The sequence below is a fragment of the Varroa jacobsoni genome, unplaced genomic scaffold (assembly GCF_002532875.2).
Source record: "Varroa jacobsoni isolate VJ856 unplaced genomic scaffold, vjacob_1.0 scaffold_727, whole genome shotgun sequence".
Classification (NCBI taxonomy): Eukaryota; Metazoa; Arthropoda; class Arachnida; order Mesostigmata; family Varroidae; genus Varroa; species Varroa jacobsoni.
Window position 1 is genome coordinate 357553 of NW_019213629.1, and position 25553 is coordinate 383105.

A 25553-nucleotide genomic window follows, 5' to 3' on the forward strand; every position below is an offset into this window, starting at 1 on the left:
TGACTGAAATTCTTCAGCTTATAGTACAGCCTTCTCGTGGCCCCTGGGAAATACAAGCCGTTGCTCAATTATTCCCGCAGTCTTATCCGGAGCCCCGATAGTCTCGAAATATATAGCCGAAATACGGCCCGAGTTGTACCCGAATTTAGCCTTTCTTTTAAGACGATCTGTCGAAGAACGTACACATCACCAAGGCGACAATACCCGGAACGGCCGGAGACCCCTTTAATTCCCGATGTAGAACGTCAATCACTTAAATGGTTAACACGCCACTGCAGCTCGCCGACTCACCCGAGTGGCTACTCGTTTCTCATATATCACTCCTTGGAGATGTCTCTTTCAAGATATTCCACGATATCACACGCGGTATTTTTTCTAGCCGTAGATTGGGAAGAGGGGATCTCAATACAACGCGACATCCCCCAGGGTAGCAAGTAATGCGAGTTCTTGCGAATCTATGCAGTAAGAAAGCTGCCGGTCCAGATAGGATCCGCTGCGAGCATCTCAAATGCATCATCGTTCTGGCATTGGTCAGCTCTATTGAATGAACGTTTATATACCGATACAAAACGAAAAAAAACTACCCAACCACGCCGTCGTCACGGTGGAAAAATAACGAAAAAAAGAGCTACTCTCCGGCTTGCTGGCTAAGAGACTGAACAACTACCTACGAAGCGTTCACGCTATCCCAACGCAGCGACGTAGGTTTCGACAAGTACATTCCACAGAAACGACATGTAGAATCCTGGTAGTCGACGTCAAAAGAGCATCGGCGACGCCACGCAACGTGCTATATGCGGTGTTCGTCGACTTCAAAACAACTTTCGACTCGGCGCCTAGGGGCAAAGTTATGCTCACGAAGTAATACGTCTCTATGAATGTGCTCAACCCTCTCGCTGCGATTGTACCAAAGAACAGAATGACTATCGACGACGGAGTGACCGAACTCCCGCCCTTTACACAGACAACGGACCCGGCTTAGAGACATAACTTGTCGCACCGTTATTCTACATCTTGCTGAGGGGCCTCCCTAATCAAATAAGAGGGCCGAGCAAATCAGTCGAAGTCATCCGTTATGCAGACGACTTAGTGATGAAAGGGTCGAACTTGTTTAAAGTGTGGCAAGACTAGTCCGGCTCTATGCGGCAGTCGCAGATTTAGGGCCTGACTGACCCTGAATCTGACCAAGCTGTAAGCGATGACGTTCAGAAAAGGAGACAGTGGCACCTACACCTTGTATTTTGCCGGGTCGCCTCTTATAAAACGGGTTTTCAAACTTGGAGTTGGTCGTCTCCGTGAACAACAAAAGTTTCACTGTACATGTCATCGAAAAATGCAGGAAGACAGTATCGGCGGCATGGGCGACCAAATCGCACGGTATGGGATACACGTCAGATGGTCAAATCTTAAAGTACTGTAGAATTTCGAACAACTAAATCTCGTTAGTTTTTTTTCCTCACAGGAGTACTGGTACTAGGGCATGGCTAGGATATAATGAGTATAAAACTGGAACAGAATTGGGTATATGATATGTCATTTCTCGCTCAGGTGTCGTTTCACCACAGAACCCGCAGAAAGTTAGGTTTCTGTGAACCTTATGCTACATGTGAATGCCCCATACGCACGGAAAATCCACATGACGCTGCTGCTCGTCGCCACCTAGTACTATGTTTAGGGCGTATGGAAAAATCTCTCAAATCAGCTTAGACTTCTTCTATTGATTTAAAAGGCGAATCGTTTGACTCATATGACGGTAACGATTTTAGATAGAAAAATTCCCGATGTTGTGCCATTCACTTGTTATTATAAAGTTTTTGACTACCACATACATACACGGTTATTTGATTGAGTAATATTGGACGTGTTAAAAATAAATCTAAATAAAGTATAGTTCTCTTGATAAATATTTATGCATAATATAATATATCTAATAGTGCTAATCTTTCCCTAAAAGTAGTTCGTAATTAATAGATGTCGAAAGCAAATCTAAAATGTTGAAAGCCTGAAAAATTCAACACGACCCTATTTGTCATAATTTGACAAATAGACGACAGTTTTGTTCACTTTGAAATCAGTTTCAAATCGATAACTGGTCATCATTGAAGGCACGTTTATGTTCTATAATTATGTACAGCGCATTTTTGATGTGTGTGCATAACTCCTAACGAGCACAGCCCCCGTGCGATGATCAACAAGAAGGGAAAGACAAAGCTATTTGTCGTTGGGTCGATAAATAACACGACGTATGTATGCCCGCAACAAATACTACTAATATTATTTTTTTTTAAAAGGGATTTATGAAACACTTGCTTCCTCTCAAGCAACTACTCCACCTAAAATATAACAGTGAAGTACCGCACACCGACTGGTTGATATTAGAGTGGCCTATAATATAATATGTATTTAGTTATATAAATATGTACTTCGTAGTAGAGAGGAGCGGTCCTATTCTATTACTACAGGTAATACAATCAGAATGTAGTGCGTGCTACCTGTGCTTTACAAATTTTACGCTTTTCGCGTAATGGCGATACAGACGTAATCGCCAAGAGCCTAACATCTCATACAATAATTGCTTGAGCTAAGCTGGGTCTAGCAGACTGATAGTCACAAAAAAGTCCGATTGTTATGACTATATAAATTTTATTAGAAAGCCAACAAAGTCGACATGATCATCACGATACTAACGCAAGCCGCAAGCGCACCAAATCATAGTTACGGCAGAGATATGCGACCATAGCAGTCTTGCTTTCTACTTCAAATTCTGCTAGCTTGCCTATAAACACCTAGTTTTTCTTTGATTAAATTTATTATTGGCAGAATATGTTTTAATGTTCGTTTTGCGATCTAATATAATAGATGATTTTTTAGGTGTACTCAATCCGAATATCTAAAACGATTGTAATATCTATCGCAACCTTACATTGTACCGTGTTATTGGAAACAATCCAGCCGCATAGTGTGTGCCGGTCTGAAAATGTAAAGTTCACTCCCCCTTCTTTTCCCCAAGACAATATCCCTTTTGAACTTGTCAATGTAATCGTAATATACCTAGATAAATGCGACACCGTCTTCAAATTAATAATTGATAACAACTTACCTGTTAAATTCGAGAATTTCATCAAGATTCCCAAAAAGAACGAGGAGGTCCTTTTCATTAATGAAACCCTCACGTACCCCACATTCGCGCATAGGCCGCAGGTAACCCTGAAAAGCGAGACGATTATCTGTTCAGTTCTATCATTGGACATGTTCCGAACGTCGAAGCGTTATCACCTGCCATAATTAATACAGTACTAATAATAGTAGTAATGTTAACCTCCAGGATATCTTTAGAGGTACAAACTAATAAAAAACTAACATTTTTTTTACAGCAACACATCCCTCAGCGGTCAAACTTACGGCCTACGGTAAAAACGAAAACCTGCATAAAGAAGAAACTCCATCATTATTTCATCATTCCATCTCCATTCAGTATTTTTCAGGGCATAGAGATGCGAGTTGACCTTCAACAGGTCTTCATCAGACAGTGATTAACGTTGCCAATCGAAATTTACTGGCAAAAATATACAGCGTGACCAGAACATGGCTGAATGATGCTCAATGCCATTCTATTACTACGGCTATTATATAAATGTGTACATGTACACCGATGTACAAGGACTTCAAATATAAAATATACTATGGTTTACAAACACCAACACGTTTCGCGAAGGGGAGAACGTGCGAAAATTTTTTCTCATCAAACAACATCGGCAATACAAGCTAACCACCGAGGATCAGAATAAACGTGAACCACTAGATGACGGTATCACACAATAGCACTCGTTGCTCTCTACAATCAATATGTTATATAAGACAAACAGAAGGTCGAGTTATGTGTATGCCAAATGTCAAAAAATTGCTTTTAATTGCGACACTGTCAGCTTAACAAACGATTCTATATCTTATTGAATCAACACATGTGTTAGTACAGGCCACACAAAAGCGCTCAGCGAATAACAGCTGCGGAACTAACGGAACAATTATGAGCCTTAACAAGCGCCGCTGCTGTGAGAGCTGTGTCATAGGTAGATGACGCAACTAGGACAATAAAACTGGAAGCAGACGACTGCAATTCGGGAGTGGAAGGGGAATTGTCATTCTGTCACCTTTTTCAACCAATTCTAAAGTTTTGTTCGACTTTCCCTTCAGTCAATAACATCCTACATCATCGACCGCCGTATGTAGAAACGCATAGACCCGTAAGTCCAACGCGTAACGATCCACTAATGTTATTTATCCAACCGCTCCTTGCTATCTATTTCTCACGCTCGAGTTAGATGACCTGTTCCTGCCCCTACGCTCCTACTGCTCACCTATCAACAGCCGTTAGGTGTGCTATTGAACACCGGAATTCTCTCGCTCCGAAATGGCCGTCATCACGTTATATGCTTTGATAGCGCGTGTACGCTCAAAATCCCCCTACGTTCTAACACACCGGTTACAGCCAATCGCCAAAACATCTCGGACTGTCAAATTCAAGATCATGGCGGTGGCAGCAAAATTTCAATCCGCCAATAAAAGAAGTGGGCGTCTAATAGTGGCGACCACTTCATTCCACAACATAAAAGTGTTCTCATGTAACTATAGCGATGTTTGCTATAGCACATAAGTTTACCCTGCATAAATGAACTATGCAAACATTACAACTGTAAGATAGCAGAAAACTTTTGCTGAGAAAAAAAAATTATCACGCAATATGTAACATCCCACGCATTAGTATGTCTTTAAGACTGCATTCACGTTTCGAGTCACTCAATGTTCATAGCAGAAACATATAAATGGAGTTTATTTTATGTTTGCCCTAGAAATACGTGCACCATCATTATCTGATGGCCTATCTCTTAGTTGAGTGATGATGGGATGTGCCAGGCTGACCCTCAGAGTCCTATTCTTTCGACGCGAGCTACACCTACCAAAGATACGAGGTACCCACGTGTTACGATGTGAAGTAGAACAGGTCTAGGGGTTACCAGTTTTTTAGGAAAACAGATACCTTACCGTATATCAAGTCGGACACCGACCCAGGCGGATCAAAACATTGTTGCCGTTCATATTGGCTACGCTTCAAGCAGGCCGACAACACACTTTTTCCTAGAGTGTTCTACGTTTGCATCTCTTGCTGAAATTCAGGCTGTGAATGCCCCTTATATGAATCCTAAACTGATAGTTTAGGACAGAAGTTCCTGAGCTCAACACGGCTTGAAGTGACGCCAGTTGATTGGTGTTTAGGTGCAGATCGTTGTATGGATATGTCTCATTTACTTCTTTCTAGGTAACCTAGTAACAAATAGTATATACGTTTGTATCTTATTTTAGTTAGCAATAGCCAATGATAACAACTGGGCCTTTACTCGAACGCGCGAGATTAATAAAAAAAAAAAAAATCACTGTACACAAAAATCGGCTTACTTATCGACTGTCTTTGGTTGCGAAAAAATCTAAATATTTCGCTATCGTTAGCAACATTACTCTGAGTCTTAAGTTATTATTAATTATGAATGCCCTGATACCACATACTTGTTCATCTGATTATAACTAGATCAGCCTGTCAAGAAACAATAACAGGCAAGATTTAAAAAATAGATCGTAAACCGACAGTCGGGATGCTTTTCCGATCGTATCTCCTAAAGTCTGATTCATTTGTAGATTAATTAGGAATTAGTAAATCATAACAGTATCATACGTTACATTGTCAAACCTTGTAGATTTCTTTAAGATAGCAATTCTTTTGGTACGCGAAAATCGCGTCGTATGTACTAAACACCCAAAGCAAACACTGGCGAAAAATCTTTCTCAAAATGTCTTACGATTTTAGTCTGAATGGTCTTCATTCGTGCAATATAAAAAACTTTCGTTCCCGATCCCCCAAATAATTACCTGTTTTACTTATTCGCTAACGCTCTTCATCTATGATTCACACCGAAAAAACGCCCAGTCTCGATACCGTAAACGTCACTTAAATCGTCAATCATCTCCAAAACGAAGCCACACGGTGTTGCTTAACTTACCCTTCGTTCTCGCAATGTTTACTATGAGCAAATATACAGTCAACCATAGACAAGGTTGTCTGAAGGATCGTCTGCTTGTCTGGTTTTAACATAGTCAATCGGTTATTTCGTATTCAAGTGTTACTACGATTACGAAATGTCTACGGATGACAAGGGAGCAAGAGAGAACCTAGATCGCTACTCTGTTTCGCTCACGAATCGTCTGTAGTTTTCCCCATGAGCATGTATATCTCTGCATAGTAAAAGTTTGGACAAGTGTCTAGAAGCCTTCGTACTAATCTGCTCACGCAGCCACATTAGCAACAACGAGTTTCGCCCACACAGGGATCCTAGCCGGCAATCAAATAGTTACAGTACCGTTAAATATATAATAAATACTAAGGTTTTTTTCTTAACGCCCACAGCATGAACCGATGTGAGTCCCATAAGCTACTACAACGATGTCTACATTTACCTATTTCCCATTTAATATGCTTTTTATCGTATCGTAATTTCTAACCAGACGTTGTCATCATTTGCGCTGAATTGGGTATGAGCACGCACTTCCAAAACACACCTCGCAAAAGTGTTGCCCATCTATTGCTCAGATAAACACTAAGTACTATACACGAATTCGTAGAACTCGGGCGAAAATAAAGCCATTTTATATATAAGGTTACTTGCAAAAAAAATAGGACTGCCTTATCATAGTATGTGGCAGATGCAGCACGCAAGCAAAAACACATTTCGCGTTGACTCATGACAACAAAGCGTGCACGCAGCAGCAAATAGGGCGGACAAGATGCCATGCTTGTCCGCTGGGCTGTTGTTGTGTTAATTTCCGTAAAAAATTAACCAGGGCTTCCGAGAAGGTTGTTAAGCGTAGGGCAAAACAAGAGTGGAACAACAATAGCATCATACGATAGCTACGACGAATTACGATGATATATGATAAAGATATAGTTGTTTGTATGATACATACCATTACATAATGATCTTAGCACAAATTGTCGATTCAGGATTGAAGACCAAATACTATGCACATACCTGAACATCAAACACTACCTCAAAAGAGCAAAAAATCAGCTACTTCCGCTGCCAAGTCAGCACCTTGGTCAGGCATGTATGTAAACAGCTGTCAAGGCGCCGAGGTGTACGCCTAGGTCGTTTCTGTGCGCAATAGAGGTTAAGCAACAAAGAAGCTCGTTGTTTTTACTTAGAGTGTTCGTATCTTTATCAGCCAGAGCTGCATTGTTTATATATTCTGACAGATTTTTGTTCTCTTGTAGCGCTCATATATGCAGCACAGCAAAGGCTACGACCAAACCCATATTTAAGATAAACATTTTAGGAAATAATATTCACCTCTGTATCTATGCAAAAGTAAAATTTTGATAGCTTGTGGTTTAACAAGTCCAGCCTTACGGGGTTTCACTACACTGTTTATTTTCCATACATATATCTAGCCAACGCACGCAGCATTTAATGTCCACGAAAGCCAACATAGAAGGGGCACATCTGTAAAATATGGCTATTTTTGTAATCAGTATGCAGCATGTACCAGCGTGGACGCAGTCAATATTCAATTCCAATCTCTTTAAGCAATATTTTTGCAAGACACCACACAAAAACAAAGTTTCAGAGTCCAATTTCTCTGCCCTATTTTCTTTATATCTGTACGATCATGGCACTGGGCATGAATCACAAGTTTGTGCTACCAAAGTGGAAAACAGTTTTGAAACGTCCACCTCAATGCTTGCCGGGTCGGCCAGCGAGCTCTTCAAGGAGTGACCACACAGGCACCTTATCGAGATATCCTAGAGTACGCCATATGTAGGTCTTCACCTTGACCGCCAAAAAAGCGACAAACGATTTAGACCATCTAAGTCCTGTGACAGACCTATACACGGTCTAAGATTCATGGAAGCTACAGTGCCTTGCAGCAGATCAAAAGGCACAGGGTTCTCAGCTGCGGTATCTCTGCACAGAGACAGTAAAATATCACAAAAAATCAAGTTTTTTTTTTTTTTTTTTTAACTGGATCAGCTTTTGATTTCATAATAAAAAAAAATATTCACATAATAAGAAATGTTAGGTTAAAACATGCTCGTAACGAGTTTCAGAAAATTGGTTTTGGTTGGAGTTGATTACTATTGACAGTTGTTAAATATCAATTCGACCTATAAAAAGGCAAGGAAGATATTTGTGGGAAATTTTCGATGGAAACACCCAAATCTGCCTCATATCATATGCCGAGATCTACGTGGCAGTTTTTAACCGAATAATAACATCGCTACTAAGAAAAGACGTCTCTTTGTCGTCTTCGGAACCATCAGAATTGCGTGGCGATGTTGATTCGCTGTTCCTTCACGGCTCCATAGCATTAAGTTTGCTCTCAGACGACGTCTTCTGAGCAGGAAACGCTAAATGACCGCAGCCGACGACGTGAACAGCGTCTAACTGTCAGCAACTATACGTACGGCAGCTCAAGTACCAGCTGTCTCATCTAAACATTTACTGCATATAAACAGGAATAGGGTAAATCCCTGATTAGATAGGGAGACATGTTATTCTTTTCTTCTAGTAGTTCTATCCAGCCTTCTTTCCGCTAGCGACCTCTGGCACCAGTTTAAATAAGACTGTTAGCGCCACGATCTCTTGGCTTCAACTGAGACCAATAGGAAACAGGCCGAATAATTTAAAGTGCCCAGATGACAGCTGATCATTCAGCTTTTATTAATACAGTGGACGGTTAAACTATTCAACTTGTGCCGCCAAACGTACAAGCGTATGGGACTATTTACTACTACATTTACAAAGTCTACTAACGTTTTCAATATATATTACAATAAACAACTAGGGGACACTTGAAAGAACTGTGGGAAAAGTCACACGCTTCCTTTAGATACGCACGTCTTTTTACTTTAATAGAATGTCACCCTTTTATAATTACACCTACACTTTAAAGATCCCTCGGGATAAGATTTTAAGCATGGAATAGGTATTGCATGCTATTTGGATATAGTTTGTGTCTACCTGATTAGTATGGCTAGAAATCTCTCCAGCTGATTGAGGGAGCAGCGTTACCATTCAGCATAAGTTGAACATGATAGTAGCTAGTTTTATAGAATTTTACGCGGATTTTTTGACTGATATCTTCATCGTACCTATTCTAAAATATGTACTAGGAGAAGGCTGAAATCAATGAAGTCGGTAGTCTGCTCTAAACCATGAATACAAGTATCAAACTCGCGCAACAGAAAGATTTCGAAATGGTTTTCATCTGAAGGCAACAGTATTCACTTTTACTCTCGCTAACTGGAAGTGCGCGAGGCACCGCGAAAGGCGCGGGCTAAACGCAGCTTTTTCGACAAACCGATCGATCCCTCAGGGAAATGTAAGAAACTGATCTTAACAGCTTCGAACGCTCTGTACACCTCACGCAGATATGCTCTGTAGAAAACGTGATAACAAAGGCAAAGCCGTAGCAATGGTGAAGCCTACAAGACTAGCGTTGCCTTTACGTTTAAAATGATCGGCGTCACTGCACTGCGGCGACATTGGCCCCCAAAGCGTCTGTCAGTAGCGCCGACCACGCTTCTCATATCACTACACATTATTTCGCTTTGTCAATTTCCGTAGTTCAACAGCTGATCGTATTGTATTTGAACTGAAACAGAAACCGCTGCCACCGGGTTTTTGAATCTCTAGCTAGGGCTTCATGAAAGAGGGTCGAATGAACGAAGCGGACGAATATTGCGCGGTATTCAATTGATGTTGACAGCTATGGCCTCGAAAATATTGTACTTATAGACAATCGTACCCAAACAAGTACTCTTGGTCTAACATAGTCTTCCACCCTGTAATTCCGAACTTCATCGTGACCGTCGCGACAGTATGTAGTTGTCTATGAGCATTCCTACAGCGCGACCTACCGTAAACTACGTCTAGTAGAAGCAGCCTTAGCGGCCTTTTGTTGGTCAGAGAATGCCCACAAAGAGCCCAAACAATTATGGCTGTCATAGTTTTCGGGTATAATACCTATGGTATGCCAATCGAACATTCTCAATCGCGAAGAGCGCTACACGCATTCAACGAGGAGAGAGACAGTATCGATGGACACACGGATGACGGGCACACATTTCGCGTTCGCTACGCGAACAGTACCATTTCTTGTTACTAGTCGTAGAAAAAAAAACCCGATTTAGCAAGATTGATTGAAATTTAGAAAAGATGCAACTGTACACGTAAATACAAAGTTTTTGGAATGACCTTTTCTACAATACACTACAAACATGTAGCAATAGAGCAAGGTTAGGCAATTGTAGGAACGCCTTAGACTGACCTGTATCACAGCAGCGAGATCGTGGATATAGGCTCGTTCGGTTTCAAGCAGTTCATGGACGACGTTGTCAGTGTACCGAAGAAGGCGATCTCCGTTTCCGGAGGAGCTTTCTGCTTCATCGTCTGAGATGGTTGCACCTCCACTCAAACAAACGGAACCATCCTGTACGCATGCAAACAGGTATCTATTATTACTTGCAATTAGTTAATTCGGTGGCTTCATTGAAATTCACTGATAAACCTTTATAAAACAGACGTTACATAAAGCATGACCCCGAGTCTGGAGCACGCAAAGAAACAGTATAACTAGGAAATAGTAAAAAGGATAATAGAGCAACAAACAAAAATGATTCTTCGACACTTTTATTGGATCCCTGAGAGCCTGACCGTAGCGGTCTATAATACTGCCCTTCGATGACGCCTTCATATTCATTACATTGGCACATTCGAATTACACATGTAAGAGTAAATATTATATCTATTTTAGTAGAAATCTGGTGAGTGACATTGTATTATTATTATTATTTATGTACGTACTATTACTAATATACATACGCATTACCGATGTCTTTCGAGGCTTTTATGATACGTACGAAGCTTATTTTGGAACGCATTTCGACTGTTTTCCTGCTTTTGTGACAATGTATGAACTCGTATGGGGATTGCAAAAATGCTTCACGGAAGAGCAGCGGACTCTTTCGTCAAACTAGACTTTCAAGGACGCATTCGAGAACAGAAACCGAGAATTTGATGAGTTGGTTGGAGTGCTGAAGCATGCAGTGGACAAGGTAATTCGAAAGATAAAGGAAGGATGAGATGCCTACGTCTTCAGGAAAAATAGGAAGCAAAAGCCGAGAACGGTGCACAATGCAGCGAGCAGCGAGGATCGTTAGATTTGTGTTTCGAGTTCTACGTCCGGCACCGCTGTTAGGCATAGTTCCATCAGGTGGACAGAAAAACTGTGTCTATCCGCGGATTCGAACTTAGAGTGTGTCCCTAAAATTAGCAGATGAAGGCGTTACCCATTAGGCGACCACGAGGACACAGAGAATAACTGCCCTATAAAACGCTCGATTTGCGACGGCTTCTCAGTTGTGTCACAGGGTAGCAGAGCGTGGGGTACTGCGCTCATAAGAACCCTCTGACATCGTATTGAAATGACAGGCCTTAGCTAACGTAAAACAGCTGTAAAAACCTCCGCTAGGCTCTCTACACAAATATGCGCGTTTCAAATAGATCAAACAATTCTAATGTTGGACAGCTATGAACTGGAAAAGGGTTTGCTTCTCAGGCGAAACGCATTTGTAAATTTTATATCATAACGCTCAACGCGTCTACAAGCGCAAAACCCTACGCGAGTCCAGTGTAATCCAGTATGTCGAGCATCCCAGCAAAAGTGTCGGCCCTGATTTCCATCCTACGTTTCAGCAGCGTGATGATGCGAAACGACGGCTCAGTGAAGTAATGCTATTTCACGATAGACTATATGAACGAATGCTTTCGGATGGAAATTGTGTATTTAAGTATGACAAGTCACCATATCATCGGGCGAAGTGTGCCTTTAAAGAGCTTACCTTTAACTGTTTTTAGGTTCTACCAACGCTTGAAAATTCGCTCGACTTGAATCTGGTCAAAAGTGTACGGCATTGTGTCAAAGGATGAATGAGGACCAGATAAGAAATCAAGGACATCTCACAAGTCATGTATACAGTACTTCAAGTCTGTGCCTGTAGATGCCGCGTGACGGCGTAGTACATTCGGAGCACACCGATCCCAGTTTCAGGGGTGATCGTGGTAAAATGTAAGGAAATCAGAATATTAGCCTTAAGAATGTTTTTCCCTCCATAGCAATTTTAAAAAGCGTCTCTAACGATAGCGTCATATGTTTGCTATCATTGAAACGCAAAGGGAAGTATAAAAAAAAAACGCACATGGACATTGATTTTGGACGCCAAGCCAAAATAGCTGGATAGCTGCAGTTAACGATGCAAATGTATAATAATTATTTCCATTATTATAATTTAGTGCTACTAGTTAAGATCGTTTGCCCTCCCTCGTTCTCTGTAAAGAGTCATAGAAAGTACGGAAATACATACCGGAAAGAAAGGCAAAATAACGTATGGTGGAACATTCCCGAATTACCTTCAGGGAATTCGTAAGAGTACAACATCTTATAAAAGTCATGTCGAACTCTCTTCGGAGATCATTCGGAGGTAAGAAGGCTCACGACAAGGATTGTGCCAAAGGAGTTGAATTTCGAGCAAATGCAGACCTGTCAACAACTGACGCAGGAGAACATCAACGCACTCATAGAAAAACCGGATTTTCTTTAACGCACTTGTATGAATGGATGTGACGTCAAAAAAGACGCACGATGATTTAAATATCGCTTTTGGCGCCCAGGCAAGCCTGGGCCGAAAAAGGCTACAAAATCTAGGCCAAAAGTTAAGCTGTTCATTATGAATTCATTTCGAACTTTTCTAGTTTTACGAGGGAGTATTATTAAACATTTTTAAGACGATTGCATTATGCTATCCATCAAAATAGGCTTAAGCTTTAGAAAAATAGGGCCTGGGCTCTGGATAACAATCCTGTATCGGCGTACAGCTCACCACTTCTATCGGGGATTTTTCAGATAGACTGTATAATATTTTTTTATTATATATGGCGTAGGTTTCTACTAGCACGAAGTTTGTTGACAATGGTGTAATGTTTACACATGTAAACAGACAATTACTTATCAGTGGTTGGTTTAGCATTACAACACTAGACATGTTTAAATCATCGACAATCACGCTACTTTTTTGCATTTGAATCGAGGCGGTCATAAGATGAGTGTTTAGGCCGTGCTCTAGCTTCAGAACCCGACCTGTCTCTGTCCGTACCATCTGGTAAGGGCAGTCACTTTCTGTGCCACTAACCTCCGAATCGAAGCTCGACTTGATCTTGCCGTATATTTAACGTTCCACGACGACGCTCAGGGACACAACTCCCGCTAGGCAAAAAGCCAAACTTTTTCTACAGGACCCGTTTAAATGGCCAAAATACGTAAAAGCTCGAAATATAGTATATTGAAATATCAAAAAAAAAAAACGTTTATATTGAATAAAAAGTTTTACCGACTCAGCGTCTAGCCTATTTCTTTTAGATTTGAAAAACGGAAACAGATTACACACATTTTACATTTAGTAAAAACGAAATATTCCTGTTAAAATCATTAGTCGGCTGTACAATTGACTAAACTGATATCAGTCGACTGTATGGATTTATTTAAGCATATTTCCTATTTTAAGATCGATACTTGAGTAAGTAGCATATGTAAACTTTGGAATGAAAAATTACTCAACTATAAGATATAGACAAGGCCTAACCTAGCGTTTTTAATAAAGGTTGTAAATAAAGGACAATGGATGTCGAGATAAAAGCGAAAAATTGTTACTACTTTACGTTGCTATGTATTCTATCGGCATATTTAGCTTGGATACAGATGATTGTTCCGCCAAAAATTCAGGGAGCTACGGAGAATTCGCAATTAAGTGGTGGCTCTAGGAGAACTATCATGCTGCAGGTAAACGAACGATAGATAAACATTTGATTAAATTTGTTTCATGCGACATTATGGTCTTCTATTTGGGTGTAGACGTACACAAAATACAACAGAACAGCCTTGTGCGCTATAATATGGATAGTATAGATACAAAATTAGGTTTTCATAGGTCACTCTAATTCTGATAATCTGACCTGGAGACTTTCGGCGCTGGCTAGGTAACTGGAGGAATGATGCTTGCCAGAGCGTTTGCTGTGACTCGCATGGAAACCGGGCGAAGTGGTTGTACTAGATCCGCTACTTGTTGTCGAAGTTGATGAAGTCGAAGCAATTGATAAGGGCCGACCTGTTCATTATACAGAGATAGATTGACGTGTATTGTTGCTTATGAGCAACTATAACATTTTTCTATAGGTAAAGTAAAAGACAATGATCCACACAGAAGATTTATTTCGATAGCTAACTCTTTTTGCCAAGCTTCGTCATTAGGCGGACCAAAGCCAGTCAGGTAAGCTAGGCTATACGTATATAGATACTATATACAATAAAATGCAGACATCGAAGCATGACCGATTTTGTGTACCGCACACCAAGTGTCGTGTACAAAGAAATATAGTAACAGTGACAAGATTTCTAAAGTGATCGGAGATAATCAAATGAAAGATGTAAGAAGTTACCCGAAAAGGGGCACACTGAAGGACCGAGCGCACCCGGTGGAGCTGGGGGTCCCACCATTGACGACGCCCCTTGGGGAACTTCCCCCCCAAGCGATTCGTCTGAGAATTCCCTCATCGCCTCGACGTTGTGAAAGCAAAACAGCACCAAAAATGGAGCTGCCGGTTAACGGTAACGTCACCCCCACGCTAAAATGAACCGGTCAAACCTGAAACGGTATACAATCAGATGATAAAGTCAGTTTATTTGTAGAGTCACATTGTTGGATTTTAAGAAAAAAAACTTCCATACAACGCGTATTGATACTAATGAATATATTCATTAATTAAATGTTTATAAACTGGAGAGTACAATTATAATGTATGAACGTATACATATATAGCGGATAAAGTGGTGTCAGGCTTTTTCCAACTAAGATTATATTCAAAGTCGTTTTGCCATTTAAAGACTATGCATTTGCACCCTGTTAGTCCCAAATAATTACTTTGCCTAAATTGGGATTAGTATTAGCTTCATACCAGGTTTATATTAGAATCAACAAGCCAGAAATGCTGTTTTTACGGCGACATGAAGCCAACAACTACGCGTGGCGGTCACAATACTGTTTATAGTTTGCGGTGATGATATTATTAGCAATAGTCGAAATATTGCCTCTGAGCTCGGTAATAAGAACAGACCCTACTGAAGTTCACCTGATAATGGGCATATGAGGACGAAGCTGCTACTTCCCGCAATCTAATTATTACAGGAAGATAGGGAGGTTTCTGTCGGTTCAGCGGTTAGAGCATGTGTTTTGTTGCGACTTATGCATATGATATTTTTAGCCGCTGCCGGCGTGGTGATGCCGTTAGGAAAGGCGGCCGTCCACGCTCACGTCAACCTCTCACAACAGCAGCAATTGCTCGTCGACATGATCGCAGTGGTCGATAACGAGGCATCTGGCCTGTCTAACACATATGAATGATGTATTTCACTGTTGACTCTTAGATCGGACCAAGAAAAAGCGGGCTAAAAAGTGATCACTTCGTATTTATACGCATAGAAGATTAACTGTATTTCGAAAAAGCCGCTAATCAATCATTTCGTTCATATATATTCACAATAATAAAACAGCTGGTTTCAGAGTGAGCCTTACGGGTCCTGGTGTGAGACACCTCAATATACTCGCATCTTCACAGATTTCTTATAACCTAGGGTAAAAATTAGGAAAGTTTCTTTCCTGAAATACTGAAATCATTATCTCTGCTTCAATAAAGGCTATTATTTCGAACTCTTTTGCATTTTTCATAACATAGTTCGAATATCCTGTGGAAATTGGGCTGCCCTTCGTAATATGTGAAATTTTACTGCAGAATAGAGAAAAAGCCACTCGCTTCGATGATATGGAAACCGTTTTCCACTATTTATGTGTCGCCTTTACTTAGCAATCTTGAAAGCATTGCCAGTGATAAGAATGACGTGTTTGATATATCTTTAATAAACGCACGCTGTGCAAAATGACCTCCATTTCCGAAGCCCTACATATTCGCTAGCCAGTGGCTGCTTATACCTAGATGTATTTAATACAAGGCATTACTTCAGTCTTGTCGGCTGGTTTGTAGTTCTAAACGTAGCATGTGCTTGTGCTTAGAACGACAAAAAAGCGCAAAGTTTCCACGTTGTGCTGTCACTCTGAGTGGATAAAGGCAAAACCAGGTTGGAGAAAGACCTGCCCAGTCCGAACTGAAGAAATATCGCTGAGTAGACAATTAATCCCTTCATCCGTGTGTGTCCATTCATCGTATACCGAAAAATCTGGCTATATTAGCTATAGCTTTGTTGGCCACACAAGGCTCCCACTAGCAGCATCGCTTGACCACCAGCCTATCATTACTCGCCTCGTTGTTCCTTCGAATCTATTTACCTAATCTTTACGTATGGATATTCTAAGCGATCGCCGCAATAGCAGCGGCCTTAGTCCGTTTAGAGGACGAAGTAGACATGTCGAGACAGATAGTCACTGTGATACCCATTTTTTACCAGGGGTTGAGGAGATAATGGACAAGGTAAAGGTGGAGGATGAACTCGTATGAGAATATCCACAGACGGCATTCTGGCCTCCAAGTGGGCAACTAGCTTTTGTTGAATAAGGGCTGTTTTCGCTTGCTTTGCTATTGCTATCACGGATGCTGCTGCCTTTGCGTGATTCGAAATCAAATAAGCTGTCGTTTATGGGCGACGCACCAATAGCGAGGTACAGCAATATGGCGGTAAGCTGGGTCGAACGGGTTGGACGAGGATGGTCTACAACGAAGACTCAGTAGTACCACCACAATCGAATCAAGTGTCGGCCATCTGTTATCGGTTAAGACGGCAATGACACGTTATACAATCATCACCCTCCAGCGCGAATAATCTTCGTGTATAAACAGGATTTGGATATGTAGAGCTTTATTTCATGAGTTGCTTTTATGCGACGTTTTAATTCGCATACGCTCAGAACAACTCGTAATAATAGCAAAATATTATAGAATAACTGAAGAGTGTGGGCATTTGGAGGTCTTCTTGCGACGTCACCCTCCTATGCAACACTCAGCTGCAAAGGACATAGCGGTGAATCACATAAAATGCACGCAAAGATGCTTCTTTCTTCACTGCAACGGTTGTTCGAAACCTACCAAATTCAGTTGTACCATGACCTCGATAACTCAGTTCCTTCCATTATGAAAAACGTGGGTGCGGGTTCAAGTATTGCGAGCAGAGAACGTAAACAGAACTCAACCATGCTGTGGGGACAACAGCTCACACTGTGCTGTGAAGCGTACCTACAATTGATTTCCTAACTTCGACGACTTGTTCACTCGATGCTGAATCACCGATTTACTTTCCGTATTCCTTTCACTATTCCTTCTACCATTATTGTTGACCAGTCGAACCCAGGTCTCAAACGTCAGCACGCTTGGCGAAACCCAGGACGCCGCCAGCATAGCATCGAATCGAATAAGACTAACTGTACACAATATTCTATAAGCATTGATATTCAAATTTTCGCCGAATATTAGTGGAGTTATAGGATAAATAGGTGAATGCTATCCTAGAAGTCTGCTAGCCGTTTAACACATCTATAAGTTGGAACGGATTAGAGGCTCCGACAAGATCAAACGAAGACAAACACTGCAGGAAAAGGTGCACACATTAAGTTGTGATTACGGACGGATATCACAGCGCACTGCAGCCATTCTACTTGGTGTGATGCCCCTTCGATTCAACATTTTTACATGGGTGCATCGCGTCGATAGGCGACACTGGTCCTGTGTAGGTCTCGCCTGGATTGCTTTCGATGTGAACAACTGCTAAGTATCCAATCTGAGAGGCCAGACCGCTCGTAGCATGTAATCCATTCGTGCAGAGTGCATAAATATTAACATGTTTTGCCACTCTTGATGTCCCGCTCGACAGTTTATGTGTAAATGTAAATAACATTTGCCTGAATAAAAGAGTTTCCCTTCTTATTGGCTCGATAGGGTCCTAAGCTAGCTGCCCGAACACAACGATTATCATCGTATTGGTTCGCGGTACAAACGATAATCCGTGCCTTTGAACTGATAGACCCCCCCCCCCCCCGCCCCAGATCATTAACTACGGAAAAGATTTAGTATTGCTTATTGGCTACATAATTGATATATAATTGAACAAAAAACTCTTGACGACCAAACCACGATAGTATACGGCAAATCAAAAGTATGCTGTGGAGCATTAAGGCTGAAATCAAATATGTTCTAATTAAAGTATCTTCTCATTCGGATCAAATACAGATGCCTAACATCATCTGACGATTGCAAAATTGGCCGCATAGGGCCAATGACGATTCAATTTGTGTGTACAGTAAACAGGTCCTTCTGGGTTTGGCCTAGCTTTATTGCAACAGGCATTTCATCAATCCGACCGTTTCTGTTCAGGACCAAGCTTCCTCTCTATTCGAGAAATCAATCAACGCTAACTTTATATTCTAAGCATCACTTTACCAGTATGACCACCGCTATTGTTGTCAATTATTATTATAAGTCTATACAAGAGGTAACGTCTAATCCACAGGCGCAGTTATAACAAAATCATTAGGCTTGAACGTTAAAAGCTGGCAAAAAATGTTCCAATAAAGCAGATAGAACGAGTGCCATGCTTTGCTGCCTATTTACTTTGTCAACCATCTGTCATGATTCTTTTATGACATGTTACCGATCAGAGAAGCGACTCAGATCGACATCAGTGGCCATCCTCGCCGCCGAAGAATAAACAAGTTGCCAAGCCGCTGCTTTTATTCTTTTTGGTAAATACGCGATGAAGAGGTGAGACCGATGCCTCACGCGGTCACCATTATCAATAATTAACAAACCAGTGGAGAATACGCTGACGATTCTAGATTGACAAGAACACATTTCGTAGAAGCGCACCCATCCCTGACAGTGAACAATAGGTTCAGTGGGCTTGACTGGCTTGTAGCGTCATCTCGAGTCAAAAGCGGCGTGTGGTTTGCCAGAGTGATGTTAATACCAGCTACTATACTCTATGCAGTCACAGGCCAAACGCTGACTCATTGACCTATCCAGAAGACAGCAGGTCCATTCAACAATTTTTCCTTCGGACGTGAAACTTTCGACGATAATCTTCTTGGAAATGAATATTATTATTCTATCTGTTCATTTTTACAGTTCAGCTTTTAATTTTCAAGAAATGTGGAACTCTCGAATGTGGAAAGCTAATGAATGAAATGTATGGTACATAAATCCAACTTTTTATCTTTGTTTCTATGCCAAAAGATTCAGGCCACGCGGTTTTCGATATTCCGATTACTGGAAATGTTGCTGCAACCTAAAGAAATATAAAAGTCTTGCATACATGTCAAGTTATCTTACAAATCGATTTGTTCTCCGTTTCTAAAAGATTCTTAACTTACGAATTGCTTGGAGTGACTTTGTTTGCTATAAGCACCATACGCTTGGCAAATTGTACTCCATCTATATTATATATTTTTTAGGAATGTGTGAATCTGACTGTTTTTGAATGTTGTAAGGGTATCGATAGCTTTGTATTTGTTCTTTGGTGACATACATAGCGTTGTTTTCTTACTACGCTGCTAATTACGTAGCGTATTCCCTGAACGAGCGAGTCACATTTGACATCATGCAGAATATTGTTACTGCAGAGCACAGAGACAAACAATAAAAAAACATCTGACAGACCCACCGATCGCCAAGCGATGACAACGAAGAAAACGTTTCTATATTCAAGCAAACAAACTTACCAACGTGATTCATGGTGCTACGATGCACTCATACACAGAAAGCGAGCTCATCAGGCCATGACGCTAGGACCAGTCCGTTGGTCCGTGGGCTGCCGCCAGCAGAGTCCCCCATCGCAGGCGCACCAGCCGGCAACCAGACGTTCAGCAGGTAAATGAAAAGTCAAAGCTATTTATATAATATTATAGATAGATTCAGTTGGTTATAGCTGTAGCGGCAGCAACTGCTGGACCGGCATAACCCAATCGAAGAAGTGAGTAATAAACTCGGCAGGACGACAGACAAGTCGCCTCGGCGTCCTTTGCAATACTTGCATTTGGTTCAGTAACGATAGCGGCAATTTTATGTGGGTCTGTTAGTACCCCGTGAAAGTTTAGTGGGTAATGTGTTTGCGTGCTAAGCTTGGACACATGTTATGGTCTAGGTTCGAACCCGAGCATAGACAGGCAGGCTTCGTTTCGTGCTGGGAGCCAGCCAGCCAGCCGTCTCTTTGATGGAGTGCCCAATGGCGATACCGGACGTAAAAGTCGAAACAAAGAGGTTCTGTTAGATGTGCGCATGGACGCATTGCTGGATGTAAGTAGCTGTTAAAGCGGGCGCGACAACAACCATAAACGAAATGAGGAAAAAAAAAGTCGAATTTCCAGGAATGGCAGCGTAGGGCGACGAGAGCACGACACTAGCTCGAGGAGAAGTAGTAGCTGTTGACTATTCTCTATGCTCACTGGGCCAGGGACGCTGACGAAGGGTGAAGGCAGCGCCTCAGCTGGCGAGCCCGAAAATCTACTGCTAAAACTCGAACAAGCACATCGAGTGACACTCTAAAAAATTGAGAAGCAACAACAAGAGTTCAATTGCGTTTCGTTGATAACCAATAAAAACACTGAGAAATATAGGCGAAGCTATTGGTTTAACAGTGGACGAATGAAGCAAACCGAAGCGAGTAAACGACGTTAACCGTTAAATTCGCACAATCCAAATAGACTTGGTACATGTTAACACATCTAGCAAGAAAACGGTATTTTGATAATGATCCAATCTACGCTATTGCAAAGCGCAACTTTTGAATACTCACTAAAGGATTTGCAGCAGTCGGCCACGCCACTGACAACAGCTCTTTACATTCAGGTACGCATCTAGAGACATGTTATAAAAGGAGCATCTTTCCAGCATGACTGCTGCGGCCTGAATGCATGTGTTTAAAATTATTTCAGTAAAATTATACAGTTTGCTGGACATACGATTGATTCACAACGTGTTGACTGTTCGCATGGCCGCCTTTGCTATTTGCCAACTCTCTAACATGTTTAGGTATTTCTTACTTTGTGTGGTGTTTGCCATTTGGCAGACTGTCTGGTATATCTGCTAGTAATCTGTAAGTGTTCTGGGCATTTCGGGCAAGCCGTCAGGGACCATCTGAGTTTTTTGGAGGGTGGCGGGTGGGATAAATGGCCAAACGATTTCGATAGCATGAAGTACCGGAATGAGTTCAAGCTCTCGCTCTAGGACTTTCGCTTCATCGAGGCATCGCAGCAGGGCTGGTTTGTAGAGGCCAGAGATTATGCCGCTAACGCCACGAGATCTACAGCAATTGAAATGTGCACTAGTACACATCCCGGTTCCTACAACAAGCAAGTTGCTTCAATCCAGAAAGCGAACCTTATCTTGGTTAAGCACAGACGTCGGTACCGAACTTGGCTTGATGATCTAGCAATTATATATCTGCAGGTGTGTCTCAGAGCGCTAATGCACGCTTCATGTCGGGCTCGTCTAGGCTAGCAATGATTACGGAACAAATTCAGGAGAGCAACAATGCTTATAGAACCTTAATGAGATTCTATGTAAGCACATATGTCGATACCGCAGCGACGAATATAAGCTGCCGTACTACGAATGCGCGATCCGCGCAATGCGATAACGTTATCCTCAACTAATCTTGGATATAGAGACGCCCCTGTGGTTTATAATCACGTTAAAACGTCCTGGTCCGCCACTCTCTCGAGCTGGCAAATCGACCTGCGTAGAAGTCGAGGATATTAAATGGACAAGTCATTCAAGTTTCGGTCGGCATGAGGATTTAGATACTCTGCCATGCCCAGTATGCATTGAAAGCGCTAATTTCGTGGCACTCTTGCAATTCCGTTAGATAATTTTCAGCGTTTTGTTGGAGTGCAGCCGAGATCCCAAAATCAATCCCTGTTGTACTTGCGATGACATTGGGAAAGTGCGCATCCTGAGGGCATTCTATAAGCGGCCACCGCTGCGAGGAAGTGATACACAAAGTCCTCGGACGTTGGCGCTCGTGGTAGAAGAGGGTAGCTGTGGGGCTCGTTGATACGATGGAGGGTGCTATGTACGAACGACGATTCTTAGAAGCAGCATGATGCTGCTGCTGACCAGTCCCCACGAAGCTGACCTCGCTGTTGGGCCACCTCAGCTTCAGTGGATATTAGATATCGTGTCTTGGTATTCCTTGAGCTTCCATTGATTCTGATTTAGAGCTTCTTTTGTTCTAGATCCCAATTTGCTCGACCTTTATGACTTTTACACATAAAAAGGGCTTGATCTTTCTTACGACTTCAAAAGCCATTTTTCTTGCTATACCACCTCGCTAACTATGTTCTCTTGGACCGGCTTCTTCGCGAAAACATCGAACATAGCTTTGCAATCCTAACTAAATAGAAAGGCGAATAATACATGGACCTTTGACCCCAACCAGTAATAGCGAAGCAACTAGGCTGGGCGAAGGTCTGCGGAGCTCGACCACCTCGCTGTATATTGTTCAAATAGAGTGCACCTGTTTCCCTTTCATATAGGTTGCTTGCTTTTCCAAAGCCATTATGCGGTGAAATATCAGCGATAATGACGAAAATTGCTTAATTCCGACTCAAATGCGTGCGTATCGAGACACTTCATAGAGCGTCCTGTTGACCAGTCTGCTATTGACGCTGCGGGATCTCAGGGAGGTCGTGCGTAGGCACTGTTACAGTGCCTATTCGCAGATTCTGAAAGCCGATTTAACTATTTGCCCTCGACAGATCTGGGCTTTTGGGGTACTGGCGGGTGCACGTAGTGAAATTAAGTAAACTGACACTTTATGAAGTGATACTTGAGCAATAGGACTCGTTATAACGCACTGAAGCCGGCTACTGCCCCCCAAATATCTTCACTCGGAAGCGTGGCACACTGATGCTATCGCAAACAGAGCAATTATGCCGCGAAATGATAAATTTTTTAAATTTTATAAGCTTATACATATTATAAGTTAGAGGCTATACGGATAACTGATTATCATTGATTCTGCGATATATATATATATATATATATATATATATATATATATATTGTGTTTGTGTATTTTTATACAAACGTGTTATTACAATCAAATTATTACGTATCAAAAAATTATTCGATATTAATACTGCTCTAACAATTAGGGACGAAATTAAATTCCCCCATTCCCAATTTCCTTATCTGTGATCTAAAAACGTTTGTGATAAAGATATCACCCCAGTTTCATATGCGGTCGAGAAGTAAAAACATTTTGAAAGTTACCACTATGGCGCAAATGCTTCTCTAGCGCATGACCAGTGGCTGGAATCGGAGATTCAGAGCCCTATTCTGAGCTTGCTTTTATTTCTAAACCCTAGCATTCACTAATATCCGTATCAATATTGAGACTTATCTTTCTGGTAAAAAACTAGTTGGCAACCGTTGAATGAGGGGTCTTCAAACGTCCAAAACATTTCAGCCGCTCGATGAATGATTAGTACAGGTGTCTGGGTTTTGTTCTGTTAGACGGGCAGGTATCTCTATCAGCAATACATATATTAGCTGACGAACTTTACGAAAGGAATGGAAGCTGACTGCTAGCTCGGTAGGAAACAGCAAAAGCCCGAGAACATTTACATCACTTCTACAATGAATCCGACTAAAATATAATAATGAAATGAATACAATACATTATAAGGATAAAAGATCTATAGGGCAAAAGGTTGTCATTTCCTCAATGGTGTCATACAGAACTTGAAGATGGGATCGGTTTAGCATGAATCTCGGAGCACGCTTTGTTGCTATTCCGTAGTTAAATCATTGGTGGTATAAAAATGTTTTTTCTCACAGCCCAGTAACAAAAACGCACGCTTATTTCAAAGAACAAATTGAACTTAAATAGGTGGCATCCAAATAATAAGAAGTTAAATCTACACAAAGTCTTTGTGTACGTCCTGTGATTAATCCACTCTGAGAGACACGTGCGAAATGCAAAGTAAGTTTAAATAGCAGTGCGACAAAGTAAGACGTCTGTTCACATTAGCTTTTCTAGTTTTTGTACGGTACTGAGTCACATATTTCAGCTCCTCATAGCGATGGGTTTAGTATGCGCAATTACAGAGTAATGGGCACCGGACTGAGTCACCTTTCCGAAATTACAGCTGACCTTTCCTGGATAGTCTTCCTGCTTTATCTTTTGGATTTCAGATGATCCGAATACCCACAAATAGCACAGGGGCAATGTGATCAATTTATGACCTGAAGAGCAACAGATATTTTACAGAAGGATACAGGGGTAGCTTGAAAGAGGGAGATTGGTTTCAAATGACGAAACAGATCTCTGATCGTTCTCTTTTTGTTGCATATTAATGCATTTCGTTGATCGTTTGGCTAACCTACTTTTAGTCAGCTTTTATTATGCGATACTCTGTGAAACTGGATTATTACTTAGAGATGATGGGTGGTATGCCAAGAACGGCACCCTGATTCTAAGAACAAAAAAAACTTATATTTCATTGCCGGGCTCTCAAGATGTTACCTGCGAAGTCAATCAAGCTTCCCCTTGAATCGATAGTCTTTCCTTAGCTGAGGAAAATATATGGTTGTCAGAGTTCCACGGAAATATTTTGCAATTGCACTGCTTGAAATTTTCTGAACCTTTTTTAGAGTAATTGGTCAAACCGTATTCAGGAGATGAGTTATTTTTCCGAGGTACTGCATACCCATAGTACTTCAGATAATGTATCATAGTCAAAGTTTAATTGAAGGTTGCTCGGAGTCACTTTTCTTATTTGTTCTTAGTCTGTTCTAATTGTAGCCTATGCGGCAGAAACCAACTTTTCTAACATCTAGGTTCGTAAACCTCAGTCACTTACCTAACAACACCGTAATGAAATATAAGTGTAATAGTAATACGTAAGAACATGTAAGAACATTTATTTCTATTAAATTAATGAAATACAAGTTGACAGCAAAGACAAAGTAAACATTTGTGTTTTTTCTTACTAGTTTCGTTTACCCATTTGTTATGTGGCTATAATAGCTTCCCCTTTCAATCAATAGGACCTATATTAAGCCCATTTTTCAGCATTAACGCCCATATCACTGGCACCAGTTATCGTAGAGCAAAAGCTAATTCTAGTGGTAACTACTTCTTTGTAACACACTTGTTCTATTCTATGTCTGGGCAACTGTTTGAGTCGATATTAAAATTAGCTCTGAATCAAGGCCCGAGGGCACGATGCACACGGTTTAGTAGGTAAGAGTCCGACGGTATCAAATAGTGGTTTATTAGCAATGACATTCGGTCTGCATTGTGCATTAGCTTTTAATTTTCTTAAAAAAAAAATACTTTACAAAATCGCTTACTGCAAATTTAACTAAAACGCATTCCTCCCTCTACGT

At 41.3% G+C, this 25553-nt stretch overlaps 1 protein-coding gene across 1 annotated transcript in view; it reads right to left on the reverse strand.

Annotated features, from left to right (window-relative positions):
- The window catches only part of LOC111263056 (uncharacterized), a 50876-nt gene that overhangs the window by 8303 nt on the left and 17020 nt on the right, over positions 1-25553 (reverse strand). The window contains exons 2-5 of the mRNA XM_022837811.2: positions 14601-14806; positions 14118-14269; positions 10378-10539; positions 3101-3207 (exon numbers count right to left, since the gene is read on the reverse strand). Coding sequence (XP_022693546.1) covers positions 3101-3207; positions 10378-10539; positions 14118-14269; positions 14601-14715 — 536 coding nt within the window. The 5' untranslated portion in view covers positions 14716-14806. The remainder of the gene's footprint in view (positions 1-3100; positions 3208-10377; positions 10540-14117; positions 14270-14600; positions 14807-25553) is intronic.